The sequence below is a fragment of the Phyllobates terribilis genome, unplaced genomic scaffold (assembly GCF_046119375.1).
Source record: "Phyllobates terribilis strain yellow unplaced genomic scaffold, ASM4611937v1 Scaffold_5__5_contigs__length_657084704, whole genome shotgun sequence".
Classification (NCBI taxonomy): domain Eukaryota; kingdom Metazoa; phylum Chordata; class Amphibia; order Anura; family Dendrobatidae; genus Phyllobates; species Phyllobates terribilis.
Genome location: NW_027362765.1, coordinates 534,915,203 through 534,942,076, shown reverse-complemented (window position 1 = coordinate 534,942,076; position 26,874 = coordinate 534,915,203). Strand labels below are relative to the sequence as shown.

General features: G+C 40.4%; 1 protein-coding gene across 2 annotated transcripts in view; it reads left to right on the top strand.

Moving 5' to 3' along the window:
* SYNPO2L (synaptopodin 2 like) overlaps positions 1-26,874 on the top strand; it is a 118,944-nt gene that overhangs the window by 48,142 nt on the left and 43,928 nt on the right. For both annotated transcript variants that reach the window (XR_012322113.1, XM_073685788.1), the window contains exons 2-3: positions 4,020-4,171; positions 23,399-24,090. Coding sequence is in view for 1 of the 2 variants with exons in the window: in XM_073685788.1 (XP_073541889.1) it covers positions 4,020-4,171; positions 23,399-24,090 (844 nt within the window). In the remaining variant the exon portion in view is untranslated. The remainder of the gene's footprint in view (positions 1-4,019; positions 4,172-23,398; positions 24,091-26,874) is intronic.

The following is a 26,874-nucleotide window of genomic DNA, read 5'->3' as shown; positions in this document are numbered from 1 at the left end:
GTTAACGATACGACAATATTTTATTCCTCACATCCATGGTAATACAACAACTCCTGATAAAAGGCAAAATACAGTTCTCTCAGTCCTCAAGTTCCCAACCTGGGATCAATAGTTTCACTGACTTTTTATCAGGTGATACTGTCTCCCAACTTTTGGTTGGCCCACAGATTTCGTATCTCCAGCCAGTATAGTCTGTAGCCACAGTTCATGATCCTCCAGACGACAGATAAAACAATGGAAGCACAGGTATCCAGTAGTAAAAGTCCTTTAAGAAAGTTTAAATCCCAATGACATATCCCACAACTGTAGCACGTTCATTCAGCCCAGTCAGTACTGATCTCCAAGACTCCATATGCCATCGATCCATCCATGATCCAGGTACTCAGATTAGATCTTACCCTTTTGACATCATTCCACCGACTCCTCACTAAACATGTGGCTTCTTTTATCCTTCACTGGGATAAGCCCCCTGAATGGGCAAAACTGCTCTTTCTCCCCCCCCAAAAGCTAAGTGTGCATTAGTGGAAGTATTTTTCTCAGGTCAAACCCATCACCTGGGTCTGCATGTGAGACTCCCTATGGTGACGGCTCCGCCAAATCTATTTTCAACACTCACACAATGGGCCTAGTCACTGTTTGAACAATGGTTTAAGACTCCTGAGATAAGGTTACTGAATGGAAGCATTGATACCTGAGACTGAACTGATGAGCAAACAAATCACTAATTAAAAATACAGCAAGCAAATGTCTAACAAAACACAACAATAAGATTGACGAAAATCGGTGCTCCATGCTGGAAAAAGTCTTATAGTCTTTAGTAAGTGGGCAGCTCCTCACAGGGGCCTAAAGGTATTTCATCAAAATAGTATGCCTGGAAAACCCCTTTAAATACATTAATTTTTTGATAAAGAAAAGTTGCATTAAATCTTCAGTTCTTAGTGAGGACTAACAGATATTTCATGGACAACTGCTAATACAACTCAAATCTGCTACCTATGTAGCCCATTAATGACATAATCACATGTTAATCGCCACCATATATACATGGAATTCCACAATAAAAGAAACAACAGACAAAAATTTACAAGCTCTATATTGGCTTATTACAATTCCATGGCGTTAGGATTAAGTGAACTGTTAATTCTAATACAACAAAAGAAATTCTGACTCTTGATGAGCACAACAGCCTCTTTTACTATATTAACCTCTTCACACTGAGGGAAATTTCCGTTTTTTCATCTTTGTTTTTTCCTCGCCTTCTTTCAAGAACCCTAACTTTTTTTTATTTTTCCATCCACATAGCCGTTTGAGGGCTTTTTTGTGTGGGACAAGTTACACTTTGAAGTGACACCATTCATTTTATCATATGATGTACTGAAAAGAGGAAAAAAAATCCAAGTGAGTTGAAATTGCAAGAAAAGTGCAATTTTTACAATTGTTTTTTGGGTTTTTAATTGACCATGTTCACTATATGATAAAACTGACCTTGCAATATGATTCTCCAAGTCAGTATGATTACACAGATATCAAACTGGCATATTTTTTTTATTATTTGAGTCGTCAGCAGACCCCCATCTGCCAAGGCAGCCCATCGGCGCTACGTGATCATGTCAGGACCTGCTGATGGGCAGGAGGAAAGACGGACCCCACTTTCAGTGCGTATTAAATGCCGCTGTCAGACATTGACAATAGCATTTATCAGGTTAACAACTGGAGCTCTGATCCACCTGCGGTTGTTAAATCCACAGTATAGCTGATTACATAAGCCATCATCTGCCAGGAAATATGCAGGCTCGGTGTGCAAGTAAGCATCAAAGGCAGGGACAAGACATATGACGTATACATATATGTCATTTGTTATGAAGGGGTTAAACTGCAGTGCAGCTACACAGTAATGGATGTGCTCGGTATTTCAGTGAAGTGAATGGGACAATCCTGCAATATATAGCACTGCGATTACTATGTAGACAATATGAGGGTAAATAGAGATGCTGCCTGCTTGCCGAGCATTCAGAGCCCAGTAATCACATGTTGATGACCTAGCCTAAGGATATTCTATCATTTATAACATTTTACGGTGTAAATCTATTGGGCGTGCTTGATCATGCCACCTCCTTCGAAGACACCCAACGTTTAGAAAATTGGCATGTCGGGACAAAATTACCATGGGAAAATGAGTTTAAATTGCATTCCATATTAAATCTACGTTAATATCCATTATTACCATAATTTTTTTCTAACAACATTTAAAATAAGGGCATACCGGGTTCATACCATGACATAACTCTAAATTGGTATTTTGGAGCTTACTGCCTTCTTGTCCTTTGTAGAAAAAAAGACAGCATCAATGCTTGCAATACATCCCTCAATTAATTTGCTTACATTGCTGCAATTTTATTAAAGGGAATCTGTCACCCCCCTGGGTGATGGCGATATCAGACCTCTACTATGGGCATACAGGTGGTAGAAAAGTAAATCTATACATACCTGTATGGCCCTGTAAGGCAGCGCTAGTCATCATGCTGGGGGACACTCGCTGCACCGGGTCAATTAAAGCACACCAGCCACGTTTTCCAGTATTTCACAATCCAGCAGTTTATTATACTTCCGAGTCCAACTCAGTGGATCGCCGACATACACATATAATGTCCAGGAGCCTTTCAAGTGGCAGACAGGCCCACTTGGCTCCAGTGACAGCCTTCAGCAAAGTCACTTATATCAACGTCCATATAATGCAGTGTTTTACCTTTGCCGGGTTTTAGCTGCTTCAGTCGGATTTGTTCTACCACCACTGTGGCTTTACGGCTTCCCAGATGGGGGTCTCCAGCCCTCGTTCCTTCAAAGGCTACTGGTATGTTTTCTCACCTAACATCCAGCCTCTGCCTTCCAGGACTCTTGCCTTTCAAGCCTCTGGCCCTCTAAGGCTACTGGTATCGCTTACACATAAGGATCCAGCCTCTGCCTTTCAGGCTTCACTAGGCCTCACTAGGCCTCTCCAGGCTAATGGTGTCCCACATGGGAACAGGCCTCACGCCTTACGCACCCTGTCTCAAATCTACCAGGGTTTATATATCATCTAGTGCACACACAGGACCTGTGTGATGTCACTGTCATGTGACCAGTCACCTGGGGGAGGTACATGGTCGGCCAAAACACACCCTGGACTATTACAGTAATGCCGCAAGCCGCTGCATTACAGGCCCATAGTAGAGGATTGATTGAAGAGAAATGTGTTTTTATAAACTCCATTTTCCACAGGCTTGGCGTCCGGGGGACGCCAAGAAATCCCCACCTATCTGTTTATTATTCCCCGAAATCCCCACCTATATGCTTAATTATCATTATCCTCTGCACGTCACAGGGCCCTGTGACGTGCAATGTGCTCTCTGACTTACCGGGCATGCGCAAAGCGCCGCTCACATAGAGCACGCTTTGCTTCATCCCGGTACCGTCTCTCTGTGCACTGCGCTGCAGGGTTCTATTGCACAGGCGCCGGGAAGTGACAGTGATTTCCAGCGCCTACGCAATAGAACCCTGCGGCGCAGTGCATAGAGAGACGGGGCCGGCTTGAAGCTGAGTTCGTTCTATATGAGCGGCGCTGTGCGCATGCCCGGAAGGTCAGGGAGAACAGTGCACATCACAGGGCCCTGTGACGTGCAGGGGAGGGGGGGATGTCATAATTAAGTATATAGTCAGGATTTCAGGTAATAATAATCAGACAGGCAGCGTCCGGAGGTGGCCAAGCCTGTGGAAAACAGAGTTTATAAAAACACATTTCTCTGCAATCAGACCTCTGCTATGGGCCATACAGGTATGTGTAGATTTACTTTTTATAACCTGTATGCCCATAGTAGAGGTCTGATATCTCCCAGTGTGTGACAGATTCCCTTTAAGGGCGCCCTGCTGAGGGCACTATAGAAATTGTATGAGCAGCTTCAATTGTCTCTATGCCTTTTTTAAAATATGCATTGCTTAGTCTTTTATTTAAATATGTTTTTCTTTATATTTGTTTCTTACAGGTACGGAAGCGTAGTAAGGCATGTCGTGGTGGACTGCGGGAGAATGATGAATTGGTTGGGATCAATGGGAAGTCATGTGTTGGATTATCACATGCAGAAACAATGCAGATGATAGACTCATCAGGAGGCAATCTTCATCTTCGTGTCAAGAGGTAAATAACTGAAATAACAACTTAGCTGCCATTTGCCAAATATAAAGTTTGAAACTAGGTGGAGCTAGGACAAAATATTCTAGGGCACAAAAAAAGGCTTTCAGGTGCATTTACAGTAGCTGTTGACCTGCTAAATTTATTTATTTATTTTACTCACTTATATAGCGCCATTAATTCCATAGCGCTTCGCAGACAATATTGACACTGTCCTCATTGGGGCTCACAATCTAAGTTCCCCTATCAGTAAGTCTTTGAAGTCAACTCAGGGCACATATGAGAATCAGTTTTGAGGCATAGAAAAAGGGAAAGATTGCTTACCCTTGTGTTTACACCTTCCTGCACAGTTACGTTTAAAGAAAATAAGATATTATGACATGTATGTTTTAGTGAATACCTTTTTTCCAAGCTTACAAATCACTGCACTGTTATTCCTTTTGGAAATGTATGAATAGACAACTGGGTGTTACCATTCCTCTTAACAATGGAAGCTACACAATGTCTTTGGCAGTGACACCTGTCGTGCAGCCAGACTTTGGTAGGTGTCACTGCTACATCGAAGCACAATACAAGAAAATAGGGTCATTCTGCGCCTGTGAGAGTATGGCGTCCATGACAAGCAAATCACAAAACATTTGAAGTGGTTAGACTTTTTGCGATTTGCTGGTCAAGGTTACAGTAACCTCTAGGTTGCAATGCAACCCTATTCACATGTATTGAACTACAATGTAGCAGCAACACCTAACAGACTTTGGTCGTGTGACAGGTGTCACAGCCAAAACTGCCGTTTAGACCTAGCCTAATTCATACACTTTCGGGCGAAATAACAAAAGAATGGCACAGCATAAAGTTCCAAGTAAAAAATAGGGACTACAAATACAATATATACTAGAACAGACATTTCAGGGAAACTAATAAGTCCTTTTTAGGGCTCGTGCAAAACATTGGATCGCACTCGGACCACTGTTATTCTATGGGACTGTGCACATGTCCAATTTTTTCATGGACCGAGTCAGTCTGACGAAGATGTTGCCATATGCACGAGTTGCATTAGACTATTGGACCGCACTCAGCCATGCAAGTCAATGGGTCTGTAAAAAAAATCAGACCACACTCAGATGACATCGAAGTGTAGTCTGATTATCATGGACTGACAGAATGGAGAAGATATGGAAGAAAAAACAAACGACATCAAAGCCCAAATATGAAAAGACTAATTTTATTAAATATACATATACAAAAAACTGTACAAATTACATAGAGCTTCCGGGCACCAAGTGCCACATGTGCAGGTTAAAAAACAAGACACCACAAAACCCCCCCAAAAAATATTGCTAATAGTAAAACACCCCCCCCCTCCTTTTCCCTCCCAGGGTCTTTGTTGGTGCCTGCTACTTAGGTAATTATACATGTGGCACATATCACCTTGTTTGCTGACTACTCCTGCTTAGCTGACTATTGATTACCCTCCATCTTTGCAGGCTGTGTATAATTCTACTAGTTACATAGGGGTTTTTCTAGATGTAACTTACTTTTTATGTTTCATCTTTTTTGCAATGTGATCTGGCATTCGGCAATTGTTCCCTTTAATATATATGTATTCTCATATGTGGCCCTGGTGGTCCTATATTGGACCTTTTACTATTAGCAATATTTTTTATGGGGGTTTTGTGGTGTCTTGTTTTTTAACCTGCACATGTGGCACTTGGTGCCCGGAAGCTCTATGTAATTTGTACAGGTTTTTGTATATGTATATTTAATAAAATTAGTCTTTTCATATTTGGGGCTTTGATGTCGTTTGTTTTTTCTTCCATACCTTTCATGTCTTACCTGCGATGCCCGGCTTATTTCTATCCTTATGTCCGAATATTATTGTTGTATGATTTAATGCGGACAACTCTGTGGTACATTTCCAGAATGGAGCAGATGGAAACCTTTTTTCCCCCATCTTCTCCACATCTGAGAAAATCGGATCACTGTGATCAAACTCAGCAGTTTTTTCATGGGAGTTTTTCAATTGGACAAGGCGGATGGACAGATATGGAAATTCCACTGTTTGTACAAAGTGCCTGTCTCTAGTATTAAATCCTTACCTTATATCAGTCGACATCTAGTGCAGGGGTCTCAAACACGCGGCCCGCGGGCCGCATGCGGCCCCTGAGGCTGCTTTATGTGGCCCGCAGGCACAGACCCCTTGACGATCCGGACCTGGTCCAGGAGGAGCCGCCGACAGCAGCGCTGAATTGCCGCACAGAGACTGTTTCCCAGCACTGCATTTCCAATGCCAGCCGCTGGCCAATCAGAGGCCAGCAGCTGATATCTGCGTGTCGGCGCAGCGAGTATGACGTCATTGCCATATGCAGATATCAGCTGCTGGCCTCTGATTGGCCGGCGGCTGACATTGAAAATGCTGTGCTGGAAGACAGTCTCTGTGCGGCAATGCAGCGCTGCTGTCGGCGGCTCCTCCTGGACCAGGTCGGGATCGTCAAGGGGTCGGACTCTGTGGTGCCTGCGGGCCACATCTGCAGGAAGGCCGCCGAGGGAACGGAGGACAGGTGAGAATCATCTTTTTTTTTTTCTATTTTATGTGTGTGAAGAACAGCACAGGGGGCACAGAGCCACAACATGGGGACCGGGGTGGGGCACAGAGCCACAAGAGGGGACCTGGATGGGGCACATAGCCACAAGAGGGGACCTGGATGGGGCACATAGCCACAGGATGGGGACCTGGATGGGGCACATAGCCCCAAGATGGGGACCTGGATGAGGCACATTAGTACAAGATGGGCGCCAGGATGGGGAACGTTGCCACAGGATGGGGACCTGGATGGGGCACATAGCCACAAGATAGGGACCTGGATGGGGCACAGAGCCACAAGATGGGGACCTGGATGGGGCACAGAGCCACAAGATGGGGACCAGAGCCACAAGATGGGGACCAGAGCCACAAGATGGGGACCTGGATGGGGAACATTGCCACGGGATGGGGACCTGGATGGGGCACATAGCCCCAAGATGGGGACCTGGATGAGGCACATTAGTACAAGATGGGCGCCAGGATGGGGAACGTTGCCACAGGATGGGGACCTGGATGGGGCACATAGCCACAAGATGGGGACCTGGATGGGGCACAGAGCCACAAGATGGGGACCTGGATGGGGCACAGAGCCACAAGATGGGGACCAGAGCCACAAGATGGGGACCTGGATGGGGAACATTGCCACAGGATGGGGACCTGGATGGGGCACATAGCCCCAAGATGGGGACCTGGATGAGGCACATTAGTACAAGATGGGCGCCAGGATGGGGAACGTTGCCACAGAATGGGGACCTGGATGGGGCACAGAGCCACAAGATGGGGACCTGGATGGGGCACAGAGCCACAAGATGGGGACCAGAGCCACAAGATGGGGACCTGGATGGGGAACATAGCCCCAAGATGGGGACCTGGATGAGGCACATTAGTACAAGATGGGCGCCAGGATGGGGAACGTTGCCACAGGATGGGGACCTGGATGGGGCACATAGCCACAGGATGGGGACCTGGATGGGGCACATTAGTACAAGATGGGGACTTGGATGGGGAACATTACTACAAGATGTTTTCCATTATTACTATATGATGCTAATTGTAAGACAATATTACTGTATGTGGCCAATTGGGGGAAATAAAATTGTAAAAAAAATAAAAAATAAAATAAAGCATGAAAAAATATTGGGCACTAAAAATGCTGTTTTATATGTAAACTAAAGTAAACACAAAAAAGTGCACGTTTATTATCGCCACATCCATAACGACCCAAGCCATAAAAAAATAAACACGGCAAAAATGTTCAAAAGGTGTATACAAAAAAAATGGTATCACTAAAAATGTCACATTGAACAAAGAATGCGGCCCCCCAAATTCAAATTTTTTCCATGTGCGGCCCATATACCCAGCCGAGTTTGAGACCCCTGATCTAGTGGAATAAGGGCAGAGCAGGACAGAGGCCCCAACTATTTAGCTACTTGTCCATGTCCTAGAACAGAAAAGGAGGGCCACACCCTTGTTTATACAAAGTACGAAAACTACAGCAAAATCAAAGAAATGAGCAGGACCATAAGTTGGTATATAAAGTATGCAATGCGTAAGAGCACATTAACACTGTGGCGATTTCACAGACAAAACCCAAGAAAAAAAACAAAAGCAAATTGAGCACATACCCTATAGTAAGTAAATAAGTAAACAATATTCGTACATGTAAATAACATAGGGTACTTAATTAATGGTATTTTGATCAAAAAGCATAAAAGCCACCCCTCCGCAACAAGGTGTATCCAGTCGGGAAGGTCCTAGCCTGTCTCTAGTATTAAAACCTTACCTGTCTCTGTGCACTGACGGCCGGCTTTAATGCTGATCCTGCTGTCAGTCAGTGCCGGGGGCGCGGTTACAACCACTACTCTCTATACTCACAGCGGTGACTGAAACCTTGCCAGCGCCACCCCTATGACTGAAAGCCGAACGCTGCTGGGAGGAATAATGTTAATTTCCTCTTGGCAGTGAGGCTCTTGGTGCCGACGCCACACGGCATCAGAATGCTATTAATCTGCAGATTAACCCCATATCTGCAGGTTAATAGCGTTATTTTACATGACAGGTTTCCTTTAAGTCAACATGAGAGAAACTGTTCACAGTACTGATTTTTCAATGATAAGTGTGAAATTGACTTGTTATACTGCAGTTTGTGAAGTGTTACATGTCAAGAAGTGGCTGAAATATGACCTGTAGCAAGCAGGAGACATAATAGTTTATTATAGCAGCAAAGTCAACGGCTTTACATGTCCGAAAATAGCGGTCCCCTCACCCATCTTACTTAATCTCAGCATGAAGGTCTCTCTCTCCACCTGTTGGGGTGAAATAGCATCATCCAAGCAGTAAACTATTGATTTCACATGGCATTAACTGCTTCTCTTAACAGCTCACATGTACATTGCTTGTTGGCTGAATAGTAATGTCTTTTTAACAGCTGACTGGTACCGGTGATTTGCCATTGGCAACTGATAGTTGCGGAAACATCTCTGGTAATATCCACAAGCGGGAATTTATGCTATCCTAATAATGTTTCTGTATAAGTATACCATGATGTAAGATGATGATGCATACATACTGCATAAATCACAGAAAAATAAAAGAAAATATGTAATAGCTACATATTACTTGTATTAGGACAGAATGAGAAAACCCAAATCTAAAGCAATTGTTGTTTTTTTTCTGAGATCAACTACCTGAGAATAAGTAAAATTGCCCAAGGTTAGTGTTCTGCTTACTGAGCACTAATGATTACCTGATCACACAGATAGTTCAAAATAATCCACACTTTCTGCAATAGGTGTGTTCTCAAGTTCTTACATTATTTTAACTAGACGGCATGAAAATAAGCAAGTTTTCAACTAACTTGATTTTTTATCTGCTGTCATTCTCCTGCAATGACAGCTTTTATCTTTCATAGGGCACAGCTGGTTTCCATGGCGCTTGAGCTCTAGTGCCTGTCCAGACCCTTGGCAAGAGTGTGCAGTAGCTACATTCCAGGAGAGGGGATAACCCTTAGCATTCCAATCAGCTCTCTCTGGTCCCTTGATTTCTACACAGCAATTATCTGCTCAACTCCCTCCCTCCTCTCCCTTTCATCTTCTGAAGAGATACAGTTATAAATCACCAGTCTGACAGCTTTCACAGCAGATCTTTTAATCACAGGTCACTGCTCTAGTTGTCCAGATCTGCATACTTGTTCAAACCCCTGTTATCTCTGTGTGTAAATACAGTGTTGACTCAGAGCAAATCACTAATAGCTGAATGTGTTAGAACTTGTGCTGGGCTTTACAATTCTAATAATATTACAATACCTTTTGACCAGAGCTATCACTCATAGATGAAAGCCTACACTGCTAGAAACCAGGAACTAAGTAAACTGTAAGGAAACTGCATTGCTTTGAGCTGGCAAGCATACCCCTTTAATAACCTTGGTTGCTCTTCTCTGCACTTCTCAAGTTCAACTATGTCTTTCTTATGCACTGGACCCCAAAATTGTAAACAGCATTCTAAGTGTGGCCGCACTAGTGACTTTTATAGATGCAAAACTATGTTCTTGTTTTAAGCATGTATGCCTATTTTAATGCTTCCCACAATTGTATGTACCTTGGCAGCAGCTGCCTGGAACTGGTCACTAAAGATGAGTTTCCTGTCCACAAATACGAACAAGTCTTTTTCAGCGACAGTTTTACCGTGTTTTACAATTTTGTACATAATTGTACATTTTATGTCTCCAGCCCAAGTGCATGACCTTATATTTATCTACACCAAACTTCAATTGCCATTTCTCTGCCCAAGCCTCCAGTTTATATAAATCCCTCTGTAATATTAAATTATCCTTTGTGTTCATTATCTTGCAAAGTTTGCAAACAGTAAATATTGATATTCTACTCTGTTCGTCCCCTACAAGGTCATTAATAGATAAGTTAAAAAGAAGAATGCGCAATACTGACCCACTGTTAACTGTGACCCAATCACAATGTGTTCAATTAATATCCACCCTCTGTTTCCTACTGCTGAGCCAATTGTTAACCCAGTTGCACATATTTTCCTCTAGTCCCATTTTTCTAATTTTATGGACCAACCTACTATGTGGCACTGTATCAGGCACATTTGAAAAGTCCAGATAACATCCACGGCATTACCCTCGTCCAGTCTGGAACTTACCTTCACATAGAAGCTGAGTAGACTAGTTTGACAGGACTGATCCCGCATAAACTCATGTTGATCTTGGGTCATGAGGATATTAAGATACTCCAGGATAACATCTCTATAATAACCTTCAAGGATTTTGCCCACATAAGAAGTTAAACTTACCAGCCTGTAATTTTCTTTTTGAATAAAGGCACCACATTTGTTATGCCCCAGTTCTGGGGTAAAGATCCTGTTACTTATGATTCTTTGAATATTAGAAATGATGGTCTATCTATCATGATACCTAAATCCTGCAGTACTCAGGGGTGTATGCCATCTGGGCCCTGTGATTTTTCTACTTTAGTGATTTTGAGGCTGTGCCATACTTCCAGCTGGGTTAAACACAGGTGACATTTAATGGAGAATTTATGGTATCCTTGTCTGTCCCAGGATTTTCTTGTGCAAATACTGGAGAGAAGCAGGTTTAGTAGATTGTTCGTTTCCTCATCCTCCTTCTCCATTTCACCGAGATTTTTCATTTTGTGTGGTCCAACATTATCATTTTCATGTTTCTTATTGTTTATATTGCTGAAGAATGTTTTTGGATTATTTGTACTTTGGCAGTGAGTTTCTCTGTTTCAATTTTTGCTGCCTTGATTTCTTATTTATACAATTTATTTTTTCTATAATTTCTATATATTTAATCCCTTGCCACCACCCTATTGCTTTCTTTCACTTAATGCTTTATTTTTTGCACCCTTTACAGCTCTATTTAGCTATAGTTATTTTCTCCTATTTATCACTTGTTTCTTCCCATAGAGTATATATTTTGCACAGGTCCTATTCAGGATGTTAATAAAGGTGTCCAATTTGCTTTGTCTACTGTACATTTATTTTCAAGGACATTGTCCCAGTTTATGACAATAAGATCATATTTTTGCTTTTGGAAATTCAGCTTCCTGAAGTTTAGTGTCTTTGTAGCTCCTCTATTACACTTCTTCTTAACCCCATTACCCCTGAGGGTGGTTTGCACGTTAATGACCCAGCCAATTTTTACAATTCTGACCACTGTCACTTTATGAGGTAATAACTCTGGAAAACTTGAACGGATCCCACTGATTCTGAGTTTGTTTTTTCATGAAATATTGTACTTCATGATAGTGTTAAAATTTCTTCGATATCACTTGCGTTTATTTGTGAAAAAAATTGGAAATTTGGCAAAAAATTAAAAAATTTCGCAATTTTCAAAATTTTAATTTTCATGCCCTTAAATCAGAGAGATATGTCACACAAAATAGTTAATAAATAACATTTCTCACATGTCTACTTTACATCAGCACAATTTTGGAACCAAATTTTTTTTGGGGTTAGGAAGTTATAAGGGTTAAAAGTTGACCAGTGATTTCTAATTTTTCCAACAAAATTTACAAAACCATTTTTTTAGGTACCACATCACATTTGAAGTGACTTTGAGGGGCCTTTATGACAGAAAATAACCAAAAGTGACACCATTCTAAAAACTACACCCCTCAAGGTGCTCAAAACCACATTCAAGAAGTTTATTATCCTTTAAGGTGCTTCACAGGAGTTTTTGGAACGTGGAAGAAAAAAATGAACATCCATTCACAAAAAATGTTATTTTAGACCCAAATTTTTTTATTTTCGCAACAGTAACAGGAAAAAATGGACCACAAAATTTGTTGTGCAATTTCTCCTGAGCACACAGATACCCCAAATGTGAGGGAAAAACACTGTTTGGGCACACGGCAGGGCTCGGAAGGGAAGGAGCACCATTTCACTGTTTGAATGTAAAATTTGTTTGAATAATTAGCGGATGCCATGTCGCGTTTGGGCAGCCCCTAATGTGCCTAAACAGTGGAAACCCCCAACAAGTGACACCATTTTGGAAACTAGACCCCTCAAGGATTTTATCAAGGGGTATAGTGAACATTTTTAACCCAGAGGTACGACGCAGAATTTGATTTGATAACATTAGGTCATCATACTGACTAAGTTGTCATTAGTCTTGAGCGCAAGTACTCGCCATTTGAGTTTGCATCGGGTGCTCGGGAATGCACCATGTATAGCGGGTGCTCGAGTCCCCGCCCAACATGTTTCACGGTTATTTGACACCCAAAAAAGGGATCGCTTGTGCATGGTAGGCAATCCCCGTGAGGTTTTTTTGGCCGTATAACTGCCGCGAAACATATGGGGCGGAGACTCGAGCATGTCACTCGAGCACCCGCGGTACTCAGTGCATACCCGAGCACCCGATGCAAACTCAAGTAGCGAGCACTTGCACTCAACACTAGTCACCATATCGTCATTATTTTTTTTTCTTGAAAAAATACCAACCCCAACACAACCCTAACCCTAGCAAAACCCTAGCCCTAGCACAACCCTAGCCCTAGCACAACCCTAACCCTAGCATAACCTTAACCCTAGCACAACCCTAACCCTAGCACAACCCTAACCCTAACTCTAGCACAACCCTAACCCTAGAGTTTATTTTTTACGCCTTTCCTCGTTCGGTATAAGTGATTCGACGACTTTATTCTTCGGGTCGGAGTGATTGCAGCGATACCAGATTCATATCGGGTTTTTATGATTGACAGCTGTCACACACTAAAACCCCTTTTTTTTGCAAAGACTAGTTTTTGCATCGCCATATATTGAGAGCTATAATTTTTCCATATTTCGGCTCACAGAGTCATGTGATGGGTTGTTTTTTGCAGGACAAGTTGACGTTTTTTGATCACTTTCTATTATGATTTTTGGGAGGCAGAATAAACAAAAACAACAATTCAGGAATTGTTTTTTTTTTTTGTTTTTTTTAAAGCTGTTCCGCATGGGGTAAAATTGATATGGTAACTTTATTCTTCAGGTCAGTATGTTTACAGCGGTAACACATTTATATTTTTTTTATGATTTGGCGCTTTTACACAATGAAAACCATTTTATAGAAAAAATATTTTTTTTGTATCGCATTATTCTGAGAGCCATAACTTTTTATTTTTCTGCTGATGGAGTTGTATGGCAGATTGTTTTTTGCAGGACAAGATGACGTTTTCAGTGGTACCATTTTTATTTACTTTCATCTTTTTGATTGCATGTTATTCCATTTTTTGTCTGGCAGGATGATGATAAAGCATCGTTTTTTGCTTCATTTTATTTATTTTTTTACCATGTTCACTAAAGGGGTTAAATAGTGGGACAGTTTTATAGGTCAGGTTGTTACGGGCGCGGCGATACCAAATATGTGTACTTTTATTGTTTTTTTTTCATTATAATATTTATTTATGGGTGCAGTATATATATATTTTTTTTAATTATTTTTTACATTTTTTTTCATATTTTTAAATTATTATTATTTTTTTTAACTTTTACACTTTGTCCCACTATGGGACTTCCATTTTTTGCAGGCTGATCGCTTGCACAGCATGCTGTCAGCCCGTGCAAACACAAGCTAGGTAGATTGTGCACTGAGCACGATCTACCTATCTTGCTGATGCCTGGTGACCGTGATGTCGTCATGACATAGCAACATAGCTCTTACCTGTGCTTGCACCAGAAATGCTGCAATCGACCGTGGCACCTCTCCTAGCACATAGTACCGGGTGTCAGTTGTGACAATCAGCTGACACCCGGCATCCTCTGTGCGGCCGTAATCGCCAGGGCGTAGTAATACGAATCTGGTCCAATAGGCCCAGAGTGCAGATACGTATTAATACGCCCCACGTCAGAAAGGGGTTAAAGGTTATGTGAAAAATCATTATTTTGTGATCTTTATTACTCAAGTGACACCCAATCTGACCATTTAATATTCTGTCTAGCCAGTTAGGTTTAGAAGTACCCCCTATCTAGTTAGGTCCTGCACTAGTTGTGAAAGGTAATTGTTTTTCATTGTTGTCAAAAAATCTGTTTCCTTTGCTGGACCTGCAGGTTTCTGCTCCCCAATTTATATCAGGGTAGTTGAATGCCCCCATAAAAATTACTTCTCCCTGATTCACTGCTTCATATATTTGCTTTATGAGAATATTTTCTACCTCTTCCATTATATTTGGAGACTTCTAACAAACCCCTTTCAGTATTTTATGTATTTACTGGACATTTCCACTGGTCTCACATATCTTATTACACAGGATGGTTTTTCGGGATGATTTTACATATAAGCAAACCCCTCCCCCTTGTTTATTTGTGCGGTTATTCCTGTAAATTAACCGACCAGTCATAGCTCTCATCCAGCCATGTCTCCATTATCTTCCCCATATCATAATTTTCTTCCAACAATATTAATTCTAATTCCCCCTTCTTGTTGGTGAGTCTTCAGGCACATGAATTCAGGCACATGTCTTCAGGCACATGTATTTTATGCATTTCTCTGTAACGCTATTCCTGCTTAGTGTATTGAATGGCCTAACCTCTCCCCCCATACCACCCCAATTTCATTACTCATTCCCATGTCACTGTCTACACCATTTTCTACTCCTCTACAACAGTAATTTCCCTCCCTCAGTCCCTAGTTTAAACACTCTTCCATCCTTCTAGCCATTCCTTCCCCCAGCACAGCTGCACCCTTTTCATTGAGTTGCAGTTCATCACTAGCGTAAAGCCTGTTGCCAACAGAAAAATTGACCCAGTTCTCCATGAACCCCAAATCTTCCTTACTTTTCCAATTCACAAACCACTTATTTCCCTCCCTAATTTCCTGCTGCCTCTCTGGCATGGCACGTGGTACAGGCAGTATTTTAGAAAATCCTTCCTTTTGAGGTCTTTGCCTTAAGCTTACAGCCTAATTCTCTCAAAACATTTTTCAGGGTTTTCCACCTACCTCTAACTTTGTGATTGGTGGTTTTGTTCACCATGACGACTCACCAGCCCCTACCATTAATCTGTAAACTCTAATGAGCCCTGTAGCCAATCAGCAACCTCTAATGGGCCGCTTCAGTTTCACGTTCTTGGACGAAACTGACATCTGGAGGAAGTCAGAACTGATGCAGCTCTCTCACTTACTCCAGATGTCAGTTTTTTTCAAAGAAAGTGAGAGTGAGGTGGCGCATTAGGGCTGCTGACTGGCTGCAGGGCTCATGAGACGTAACAATGTCACATGAGTCATGGGAGACCCAGCACCGACGTCGTTAGAAAGGCGCCAGCATCGGAGGTGAGTAGAGACTGTTTTTATTTTTCATGGAGAATATATTAATTGAGAAAGGGCTGTCCGAGTAGCACAAAAAAGCAAAGTAAGGGATCATCAATAGACTAATTTCATTTAAATACTTAAGCAAGCCAAAAAGTTTTTAAAACAGTTAAAAAGCCCAAAGGTTAACAATATGCTGGCCCTTCAGCCCACAGTAAGGCTGTATCCTACCCTACCCATCCACTGCAGGAAAAAACACAATCAATATGTTGTATATGCTATAACATATTAAAGCAAATAGACAAAAGGTAATGTAGGACACATAAGTCAATAGGCAATGACTAGAATAAATATAGCAATAGATGATATCCATGATAACAAAAAATAGATCAGCGTAACACAGGTTTACAGCCATAAGTAAATACAGTAAATACTACCGGTGACATATTACCGGCAGAGCCCAGAAGCTAATCCAGAAATAAGAATAACTTGGTCCACAGCCTAGTCAAAGAAAACCTGTGTATGAGGTTATGTGAAAGGTAGAGAAAGAACCTGACACATATCGCAACCAAAATCATGGCTTCCTCAGGGGCAGACTGCAGCAGACAACAATTAAGCAATATACAGTGGCATGTAAAAGTTTGGGCACCCCTGGTCAAAATTACTATTATTGTGAACAGTTAAGCAAGTTGAAGATGAAATGATCTCTAAAAGGCCTAAAGTTAAAGATGACACATTTCCTTTATATTTTAGGCAAAAAAATAATATATATTTTTATTTTTTACATTTTAAAAATTACAGAAAGGAAAATGGGCCGACACAAAAGTTTGGGCATACTTGGAGATTTGTGTGTGTGCTCAGATAACTTTGACCAACATTTCAGACCTTAATTAGCCTAAAAGGGTTATGGCTTGATCAATATCATCACCAGGAAAGGCCAGGTGATGCAAATTTGCCAGCTTTATAATAACCCATCCTCCTCTAACCTTGTGCTAAAAAACAGCAGTCATTGGTTCTTCTAAGCAGCTGCCTAACACTCTGAAAATGAAAATGTTGGAGGCCGACAAAGTAGAAGAAGGCTATAAGAAGATAGCAAAGCATTTTCAAGTTGCCCTTTCCTTAGTTAGATATATAATAGTGTTGAGCGAGTATGTTCTGTTCCGAGTATGCTCGGCCGAGCTCCGAGTATTTACAGCTGCTCTGTGATATGTTTGAATCGCTCCCGTGTGCATGATTTGCAACTGTTTGACAGCTTTATTACATGTGAGGAATGTATAAGAAATAGACATTCCTCCCATGTATTAAAACTGTCAAACAGTCGCAAATCATGCACATGGGAGTGATTCAAACATAACACCGAGCAGCTGTAAATACTCTGAGCTCGGCTCGAGCAAACTCGGCGAAAGGGTTAACAGAACATACTCGCTCAACACTAGTAATTAAGAAATGGCAGTTTAATATGAACAGAGGAAGTCAAGATAAGGTCTGGAAGACCAAGCAAAATTTCAGTGAGAGCTGCTTGTAGGATTGTAGAGCGACAAATCAGAACCCCTTCTTGACTGCAAAAGACCTTCCGAAAGATTTGGCAGACTCTGGAGTTGTGGTACATTGTTCTACTGTTCACAGACACCGGTACAAATATGGCCTTCATAGACTAGTCATCAGAAAAAAACCTCTTCTGCGTCCTCACCATAAAATTCAGCATCAGAAGTATGCAAAAGAACATCTAAACAAGCCTAATGCATTTTGGAAACAAGTCCTGTGGACCGATGAAGTTAAAATATAACTCTTTTGGCCACAATGATCAAAGGTGTGTGTGAAGAAAAAAGGGCACAGAATTTGAGGAAAATAACATCTCACCAACCATTAAGCATGGGGGTGAATAAATCATGTTTTGGGTTTGTGTTGTAGCCAATGGCACAGGGAACATGACACCATCTGTAAAAAAGCTGAAGTTGAAAAGAGGATGGCTTCTACAAATGGATAATGATCCTAAAAAATCCACAATAGATTACCTCAAAAGGCGCAAGCTGAAGGTTTTACAATGGCCCTCCCAGTCCCCTGATCTGAACATCATTGAAAACTTGTGGCTAGACCTCAAATATCAGTGCATGCAAAACAATCCAGGAATCTCACAGAATTGGAAGAATTTTACAAGGAAGAATGGATGAATATCCCTCAAACAAGGAATTGAAAGACTCTTGTCTGGCTACAAAAAGCGTTTATAAGCTGTGATACTTACAAAAGGGGGTGCTACTAGGGACTAACCATGCAGGCTGTCCAAACTTTTGCATTGGCCCCATTTTCCTTTTTTGTAATTTTTAAAATGTAAAAGATAAAAATATTTATTCTTTTTTGCCTAAAATACAAAGGAAATGTGTCAAGTTTAACTTTAGCCCTTTTGGAGATCATTTAATCTTCAACTTGCTTAACTGTTTACAGTAACAGTAATTTTGACCAGGGGTGCTCAAACTTTTACATGCCACTGTAAATATGCATAGAAATTATTAAATAATTACCAGCTGTTTGGAGGCAGCGAGGAAAGGCGTGTCCGAATATTGGCTCTTACCAGTACATAATTTGCACGCGCGAACAAACGTGTAAAAGTTAAATAAAGTAATAAGTAGCGCATGTGCGGACAAACAGTAGTAATAAACTTTGCTGATGAGATCATACGCACATGCACAGATTGTCAAATATAGATTAGAAATGCATATAATGCGCAAGCGCAGACATTGCTGGATAATGTCGAGTATAAAGATAGCAAATGTGCGTGCACATATGCTGCTTATATATAAACAGTGAGGTAGTGACAAACTCAGATCTATAAGTGCACATGCGCACATATACAGTCTTGAGGACTACCTGAATTACACCTTAGTACGCATGCGAGAATGAGCTAAAAACTTGCAGACACACCACGCAAGAGCAAATCCTAGTTTTGAGTCAATCACAGAAAAGGGGAAAATATGACCACAATTAAAAATGGCAATAATCGCAGGCTGTGCCAGCAGTATATGTGAGCTAATACAATTATAAAAATCAATGGATCCTTATAGGACTTAAAGTTCAAGTGCAAATCTTCAAGTGTCCATATTACAAGGTTCAGTGGAAAAATTCGAATTCTCAATAAAATGCCCCAATTTTTCTTAAGAATTTGGTGGATATCATACCACTAATTGTTATAAGATGTGATAAGATTTACCATCTGCATTTACTGTCTGAGCCATTGTCTTAAAGTTTCTCTACGGTCTGTATTGTTGAAGTATTGGAATGCTTGAGAAACGATCTTACATAACATGGGTAACCTCTTGCCAGATATCCCTTTGTGTGATCTTGGGTCTGGTTGCTAAAGTTCACCGTGGAGTTATAGTTCCTTTTAGACTCCAAAAATTGGCCTTTTGGAATGCCTTTCAGTAAATGGGTCAGATGAAAACTCGAGTAGTGCAGGAGACTGTTTGTAGTGGTCGCTTTGCAAAACAGTGTGGTTAGAATGCGTTCATCCTCGACTGTGATTCCTAGATCCAGAAAATTGACAGTAGTAAACGAGAGATTTGAGGTCAATGAAATATGCCAGGGGTCATGATTCAGTTCAGAAATTAAGAGTTTACATTCATCAAGTGTTCCAGCCTACAAAAACAAAGGATCATTGATGAAGCGGAACCATCGAATCACATGTGTTAAAAGCTTTTAATGTAGATACCTTGGACTCCTCAAACCAACCCATGAAGAGGTTATCGTAGGATGGGGCACATTGTGCTCCCATGGCAGTACCCGATGTGTGCCTATAAAAAGTCTAATCAAAGACAAAGTTTTTCAATCAAAGTTAGTTTTCCAATACTAGGTGCAACATGTCCAAGATGAACGAATCAAGTTTCCCTTGCCCCTGTAGTATGTAGATCCATCAAATAAGCAACCGCCTTGATTCCTAGATTATGATTTATACTCATATACAAGGACTCAACGTCGAGTATGACCAAGATAGTATTTGGCGGAATCGACAATTCTTCCAGCTGCTGGATTACATGTGAAGATTCCCTTGTATAGGTTTCAAGTAGGTTGTCCAATTTAGCAATAAACACCGAAGTCGGATCCGAGGGGAGGACCTGGTAACAGGAAGTGTTGGTTAAATGAAGTCTAGCTTCCTTAATATACATATCTGTGGACCAGATAACAATATTTCCACCTTTGTCCGCCTCTTTTAAAACAAAGATGTCATTTTGTTTTAAGAATAGAGTGTCCTGAGAAGGTAATCTCCCTCCAAATATCATTCCCTTACCTGATCCTCCCTCGTTTTCCTTCAATAAATTGAGTAAATCCTGAAAGGCTTGTCTTTCCTCATTTGGCAGGGTGTCAATAATCGATGGCTGATGGTACTGCAACTTGAATGTGAGCTGCCTACAAAAAAGGTATAGGTCCTTTACAATCCCAAACATATTTAAAGTACTCATGGGAGAGAATGAAAGCCCTAATAAAGGCCTTTCCATATCTGTAAGCGGGTAATATTACAAATTAATAACCTGAAAGTTACCTGTATCCAAATCTGAGGCAGCATCCATATCCCATACTACCGTTTCCTGTTGCCTCTTGTGTCTCTCTTGTACATGTGGGACATGTCCCTCCTGGTGTGTTTTTTTTTGTCGCTGGCAACCGAGGTTAAAAAAATCACTCTATGACAATTCACAAGGGGTAGCTGCTACCTCCTGATTTTTATTAATAGATCTCCTTTTGCCATGATGAGACCATTTGAAGATCCATTGGTTCTCAAAGTCGGCTTTATCACGATAACTTTTCTGTGTTTTGCCCTTAATAATATCCTTCAAACTGATCAATAGTAGTTTTAAGCCGTTGTTTAAAAGGTGTAACCAATTTTTGCGAATCAAAGCTGTTAAACTTTATCTCCCAGACTTTGATGTCCTCCCTAAGTCTCGTCAAAAGGGAGCGATCATGTTCTATCAACATATCAATAATAATAGATGAACATTTAAAATGGCTAGCCTCCTGTGTTAAACTTGTTGTATTCCCCTAAACTCCTAATATTCCACCATGTTTTGGAAAGCGACTTGTACAAATTAGTCCATTCCGATGATAGTTTATTAAAGCCATTATCAGCAATGGATTCATCACATGAACCAGAAAGACCTACGCCAAAATCTCCTTCAACCTGGTTGTTCCAGAATGCTTCCTTAGCCACCACTTGAGAAATTGGCAGTATATAAACCACCAAAAAACCATAACAACAATGTAAACAAGAACTAGGTGGGCACTAACCTAATACCCATGAACAGCCTCTTGCATACCAGATACAATTGGCATAAAACCACATAGAAGCACGCAGAAAAGAAAGTGATTTTATAAATCATTTTATTTAGATACTTAAGCAAGCCAAAAAGTTTTAAAACAATTAAAAAGCCCAAAAACTAGCAATATGCTGCCACTCCAGCCCACAATAAGGCTGTATCCATGTAGTGGACAACCCCTTCAAATGCAAGTATCTATTCTTTGTTCATATCTGCATCAGGTGTTCTGTTCCAGATTGCATCAGATTTATCAGAAATAATATTGCTGCTTGTACAGGTTCTGTTGGACACTGGTGGCACCTGTCATATTACTTATCCAGAAGAGTTTAACTGGTTATATCAATAAGTTTACAAAATATGATTTAGAATTATTTTATAATCATATGAGATTTATTGTAACCTACGCTATACCCTAGATGTGGCAATATAATAGTCCTTGAAGTTGGTGATCTCCAGTTGTAAGAAGAAACAGCACTGTGGTTTTAATAGCCGTATTAGCCATTACACGAGGTCACTACGCTGCAAGCATGACCTACAACCTATTTTTAAACAACAGAGTTGTCTGTCTGTTAAAGAAAGTGACAAGACTTTGTGACTCAGAGAAAGACTCAGCAGATGAAAACATCAGTAATAACTAGAAGTGTCTCAATGCTGATGTGAACACTATATCTAATGCTAATTAATTGAAATAATTATATTTCTAGATGATGGGCATCTATTGTTATAATATCTAGTACAAAAAAATCATACAAAATTCATAATGAATAGAACAGAACATAAATCAGTGAATGAATGAATGAATGAAATTTAATTTCAACTTTTTAAAATAGGAAGTAATCAGTCAGGAAAGATGTAAGTGTATAAATTGTAAGTCAAAGGGTCGATACTGACTTGTAGGATAGCTGCTTCCAACAGGTGGTGCTAGCTTATAGAGTTCAAGTCTTCTTCCTCTCTGAAGAGGCAATTTGCATGCATTGTAAGAGTGAGATGTGAATTCAAGTTGTCATCTAAAAGATTGAATTATCCGATATACAGTATGTGCTTAATAATTTGGAATAACAGCTCAACGACAGTGAGTATAATATCAGAGAATTGTGCTTTTGTTGCGTTTTTGACCCTACGTATTTTTGCTGCTTCAAAAACTCAGCATTTTACAGTTCCAGCAAAGTGGATGGGGTCTATAAAACTGTCATGCCCACTGTGCTTCTTTTTAAAATGATCTGAGGTGTATGTTTCAAATCCGCAACATGAATTTCCCTTGCAGGTAGTAGGTACGCTGAGTTTTCTGTGCGTAATTTCCCCATAGACTTGCATTAGGTGCAGAATTTCCACAGGTAAAAAATGCACACGCATTTTTAGTGCCTTTTAGTGAAGGAAACTCATCAAAAACGCATGTAATCCGCAGTATATAAATAAAGTTTTGTCAAAGTCAAATACCAGGAAGTATCAAAAACAAAGCAGCTTTATTTACAGCATGACACACCAAAAAGAGACAAAAACCGCAGCCTCAAAAATGTGAAACAAACGCATGTTAAAAAAAACGCACAGAAAAACACAATGAAGAACCATAAGTAACCTAATTTAAATAATAGGTGCAGAAATTCTGCAGGGTCAAAACCTCAGCAAAAGCTCAAAGTAGGAATGTAGCCTCATAGAGTCTACCACTTTAAGCCACTTTCACACAACAGTATTTTGGTTATTAATTTCAGTATTGGCAAGCCAAATGTAGGAGTGAAAAATATAAAGTGAGAAAGCATATTGGAAAGATTTGTACATCTTTTATGTTTTGGACCTAATCCCAGCTTTGGTTTACAAATAGGGATGCAAAATGCTAACCAATTGACTCCTGTGTAAGGATGACCTATTCTAAAGTGATAGGTCATCCCCATTGGAGCGCCCTATTGGTAATGTCTGCTTCCCTGGGGAAAAAGAGGTATTGAGATCAAAATTATCCAGCTAGAACTGTTTGTATCTCTTGTGTCCTCTAGCTAGTTCATACTACTATTGCTGGAGCCATCTCCTCTTCTGTGCACTCCTCCCAACTAAGAGCTGACTGGATGTAATCTGACTCTGATTTTTATCCCGTACAGGACAGCAGCTGGAACTCAGACACCTCGGACACAGAGAGTGCTTCCTTCATCTAGCAGCCCAAACTCTATTAGAAGCCCAGACCCACCCAGCTACTGGTCTGCATCTCCATCAATCCCAAAGACATCTGGTCAACCTCGACTGCTGCACTTGGAGAGCATTACCTCTCCTCCAGATAGTGAGGCATATTACGGAGAGACAGATAGTGACGCTGACATCCAAGCATCTTCTGGGCATCTCCACAGTGCCCAACAACACCTTAACTCACAGCAGGCACTCCCAGAGAAACACCGCAGGGCACGTAAGAAAAGTCCAAGATCTCCACCTGGGAGCAGCAGCAAAACTGAAAACGAGCAACAATCTTTATCTGAGATGAGTGGTTATGAAAGTGGTCCTGGTGGTGTTGCAGAAGGTGTTTCACAGTCGACAAGTGGAGTCGCCAAAAGAGAAATAGTATACCAGCCTAATGGCAGTAGAGCTGAAACCCCCTTCTCAGATGTGGAGGGCTTCCTGCCAGCTGAGGAGCCTGAGCAGATGTCTAATATCACTTCAACTTCACCTGAATCCATGCTCCTGCCCCATGCCACAAAAAGCATCCGAGCTGAGAGACATCTTATCCCCATGATAGGACCAGTGGCACACCCTGTAGATGAAGATCTGACTACAACCTACTCAGATAAAGCCAAAGAAGCAAGTAAGTACAAATTCAGATCTGTCTCCTAAAATAAATCTACTTGATGCCATGTCAAAGGGTTTCTAATACCTACACCGACACCGAGGTGCTAGAGTTTCTCATATTCTGAAGTGCGAGTGAAATACTCAGAATAGGGGTTTATATCCCGTTCCTTGGTAATAGATGACATGGTCAAGCACTTGAGGTTCTTCTATTTTTACTTTATTTGTAAGGCCATATTAGGTTTCAGTAAAAGTTTAAACATAAGTCAGATAATCCCTTCTGTCATTCAATATTGCTGTAAGTATTTCATACTTTCTTGAGTGTCTGCTACTGGAACAGAACTCTTGAATCATACCCTTAATTACGAGATCATCCACAGTCAGTTACACTTATAGTAACTATTAGTAGTTCTGTCAAAAGATTAATACATTGCATTAGCTAGGAGAATATACTGTAGGTTTTATAAGTTGTATATAGATGAAATTATTTAATGGCTCTCCGAAAATAATTACATTTTGACTTGTTTGTCACTTTCCTATGATCTTTACTTTGACTAGATACTCCCTGGCCTGTTAATAACAAATTTAGCATGTCATTTGGAAGACTATAGTGTTGGCTACTTAAAATCAGTCTAGGCCTCATGCATACGACCATATTATGGATCTGTGTGGTAAGGAGTCATTATACAGCGCTCATAGAAATCAGTAGATCAATAACATATCTGTCAACAACTCAATAATATCTTACTATAAGGACTCTTTTACTGTTGACATAAGATCTAAACCATATTACTTTAAACTGACTCAAATGTAAGTATATTTAAAGCACAACATTGAATCTTCAATATATCCGCAGCAGCTGCCAGATAGATAGGAAGTTGTATTTTTAGATTGTCGCTCTTTCTTTTTTAGTATTCACTTACAGCTGACACTTTATGCCTGGCATGTTAATGAAACTAGATTTCATGCCTTTTATGTAAAGAGAATTGCTGAAATGATTTATTATCAATATTTATTAAAGAGAATCTGTCAGTAAAGTCACCCCCCCCAAATCACATATATGGGCATAAAGGTCTTTGAAAGCTAAAATCATTGATATCTTTATAATTTCTATCTGTTGCTGCATTGCTAGACAATCAGAATTTTAATTCATATGCAAATGAGTAATTAAGTGCTCTGGGCATGAAAGAGCACTTCCGGAGCCTCTGCCTCTCAATGTTGTTTTCCCTCCCTGCACCAGGCTCTTTAGCTTGATTGATAGCTCGCTGTCTGATTTCCTTGACTGCTACCTGACATCACACAGACAGTCAGCTATCAATCAAGCTAAAGAGGCTGGTGCTGGGTGTGAAAACGGGCATAGGAGGCATAAACTTGGGAAGTGCTGTGTCATGTACAGATCACTTCACACCTAATTTGCATATGAATTGAAACATTGATTTCTTGAGAATGTAGCAACAGATAGAAGATATAAATGTGTCAATGAATTTAGCTCTCAAAGACCTGAATGTCCATATATGAAATTTGGGGGTGGGAGTTGATCTTGCTGACCGATTCTCTTTCATATATTTTTGCATTTTTTTCTAAATTACAATAAACATACATGCTACATGTTCTTCACCTAAATGAGTACTGTTTATGACAAGTAATGTAACTTACCATTGGCTGTATGGTGATGCACTATATACTAGTAATAATTACTAGTAAATATCTGTTTATGCCATTTAATTAATAAGATAGTGTCCAGTGTTAATTAAATAGAAGGCATTATAGAATGCACTAGAGGCCCTCTGCATGACATTCAGTTTGAGTTTGAATAATTCCTAAATTACATATAATTAATAATTATCTACCTACTTTATCTAGAAGTTCTTTCTCGTTATTGGAGCAGTTCTGGTATTACACATTGCCGAGCAGTCCAGGTATTAGACATTGTCATTAGAAATTCATTGGTATTTGCTTTGCAAAGAGAGACTTCCGGAGAAACACATACTGTACTTCAAATATTGAGACACGGAGAAAATGCGCCTTTACATCAGAAAACTAGTGCATCAGTTAGTAAACATGAGCTGCGCAAATAGAAATAATGCACAAATATAAAAAAAATAAATAACCCATGGCATCTGTAACATTTTTACCCCTGTAGAAAACATTTTCTACAGTGTGTTCTTGCCTGGTGTTAATTGGCCAATAAATATTTTAGAGCACAAAATGTCAATCATGCTTTACACATGTAGTCTATACTTAACTTTTTAAACCACACCCATCAACTTAACATTATTGGCTATAATGAGAACATGCAAAAAATAACTTCCATGTGCTATCTAAATGTGGAACCTGAATTTCTACTCCAAATCTACTGTAGAAAAGAGAGAGGAGAGACAGAAGCAGAAGAAATGAACAGGACTGAGCAGCCTGCAATGATACAGATACATGCAAGCTGCAGTAGACAAATGGTTACAATTACATAAAAGATTTTTAGCCCAAATGCATGCAAAAATACCCCAGAGGTGTCTTTAGCCCTCATTTCTATTTCAGAAAGAATTTTTACTGTGCAGCATTAATTTCACACCTGCCTAAAGCTGTTGCTCCATGCTGTGTATATATATATATATACAGGGTGCTCCAAAAGTAGGTGGACAGAAAGTGTAATAAGGTTATGAAGGGGGAGATTTATCAAACACTAAATTGCAGCTGCCTGTCTGGATCATCCTCCAATAAACCATGAATTAGACGTGGACGATAAGCTTTCCACCCAATAGATTTCTGGATTCGCATGATAGAAGCTCGTAAAATAGAGGCTCTT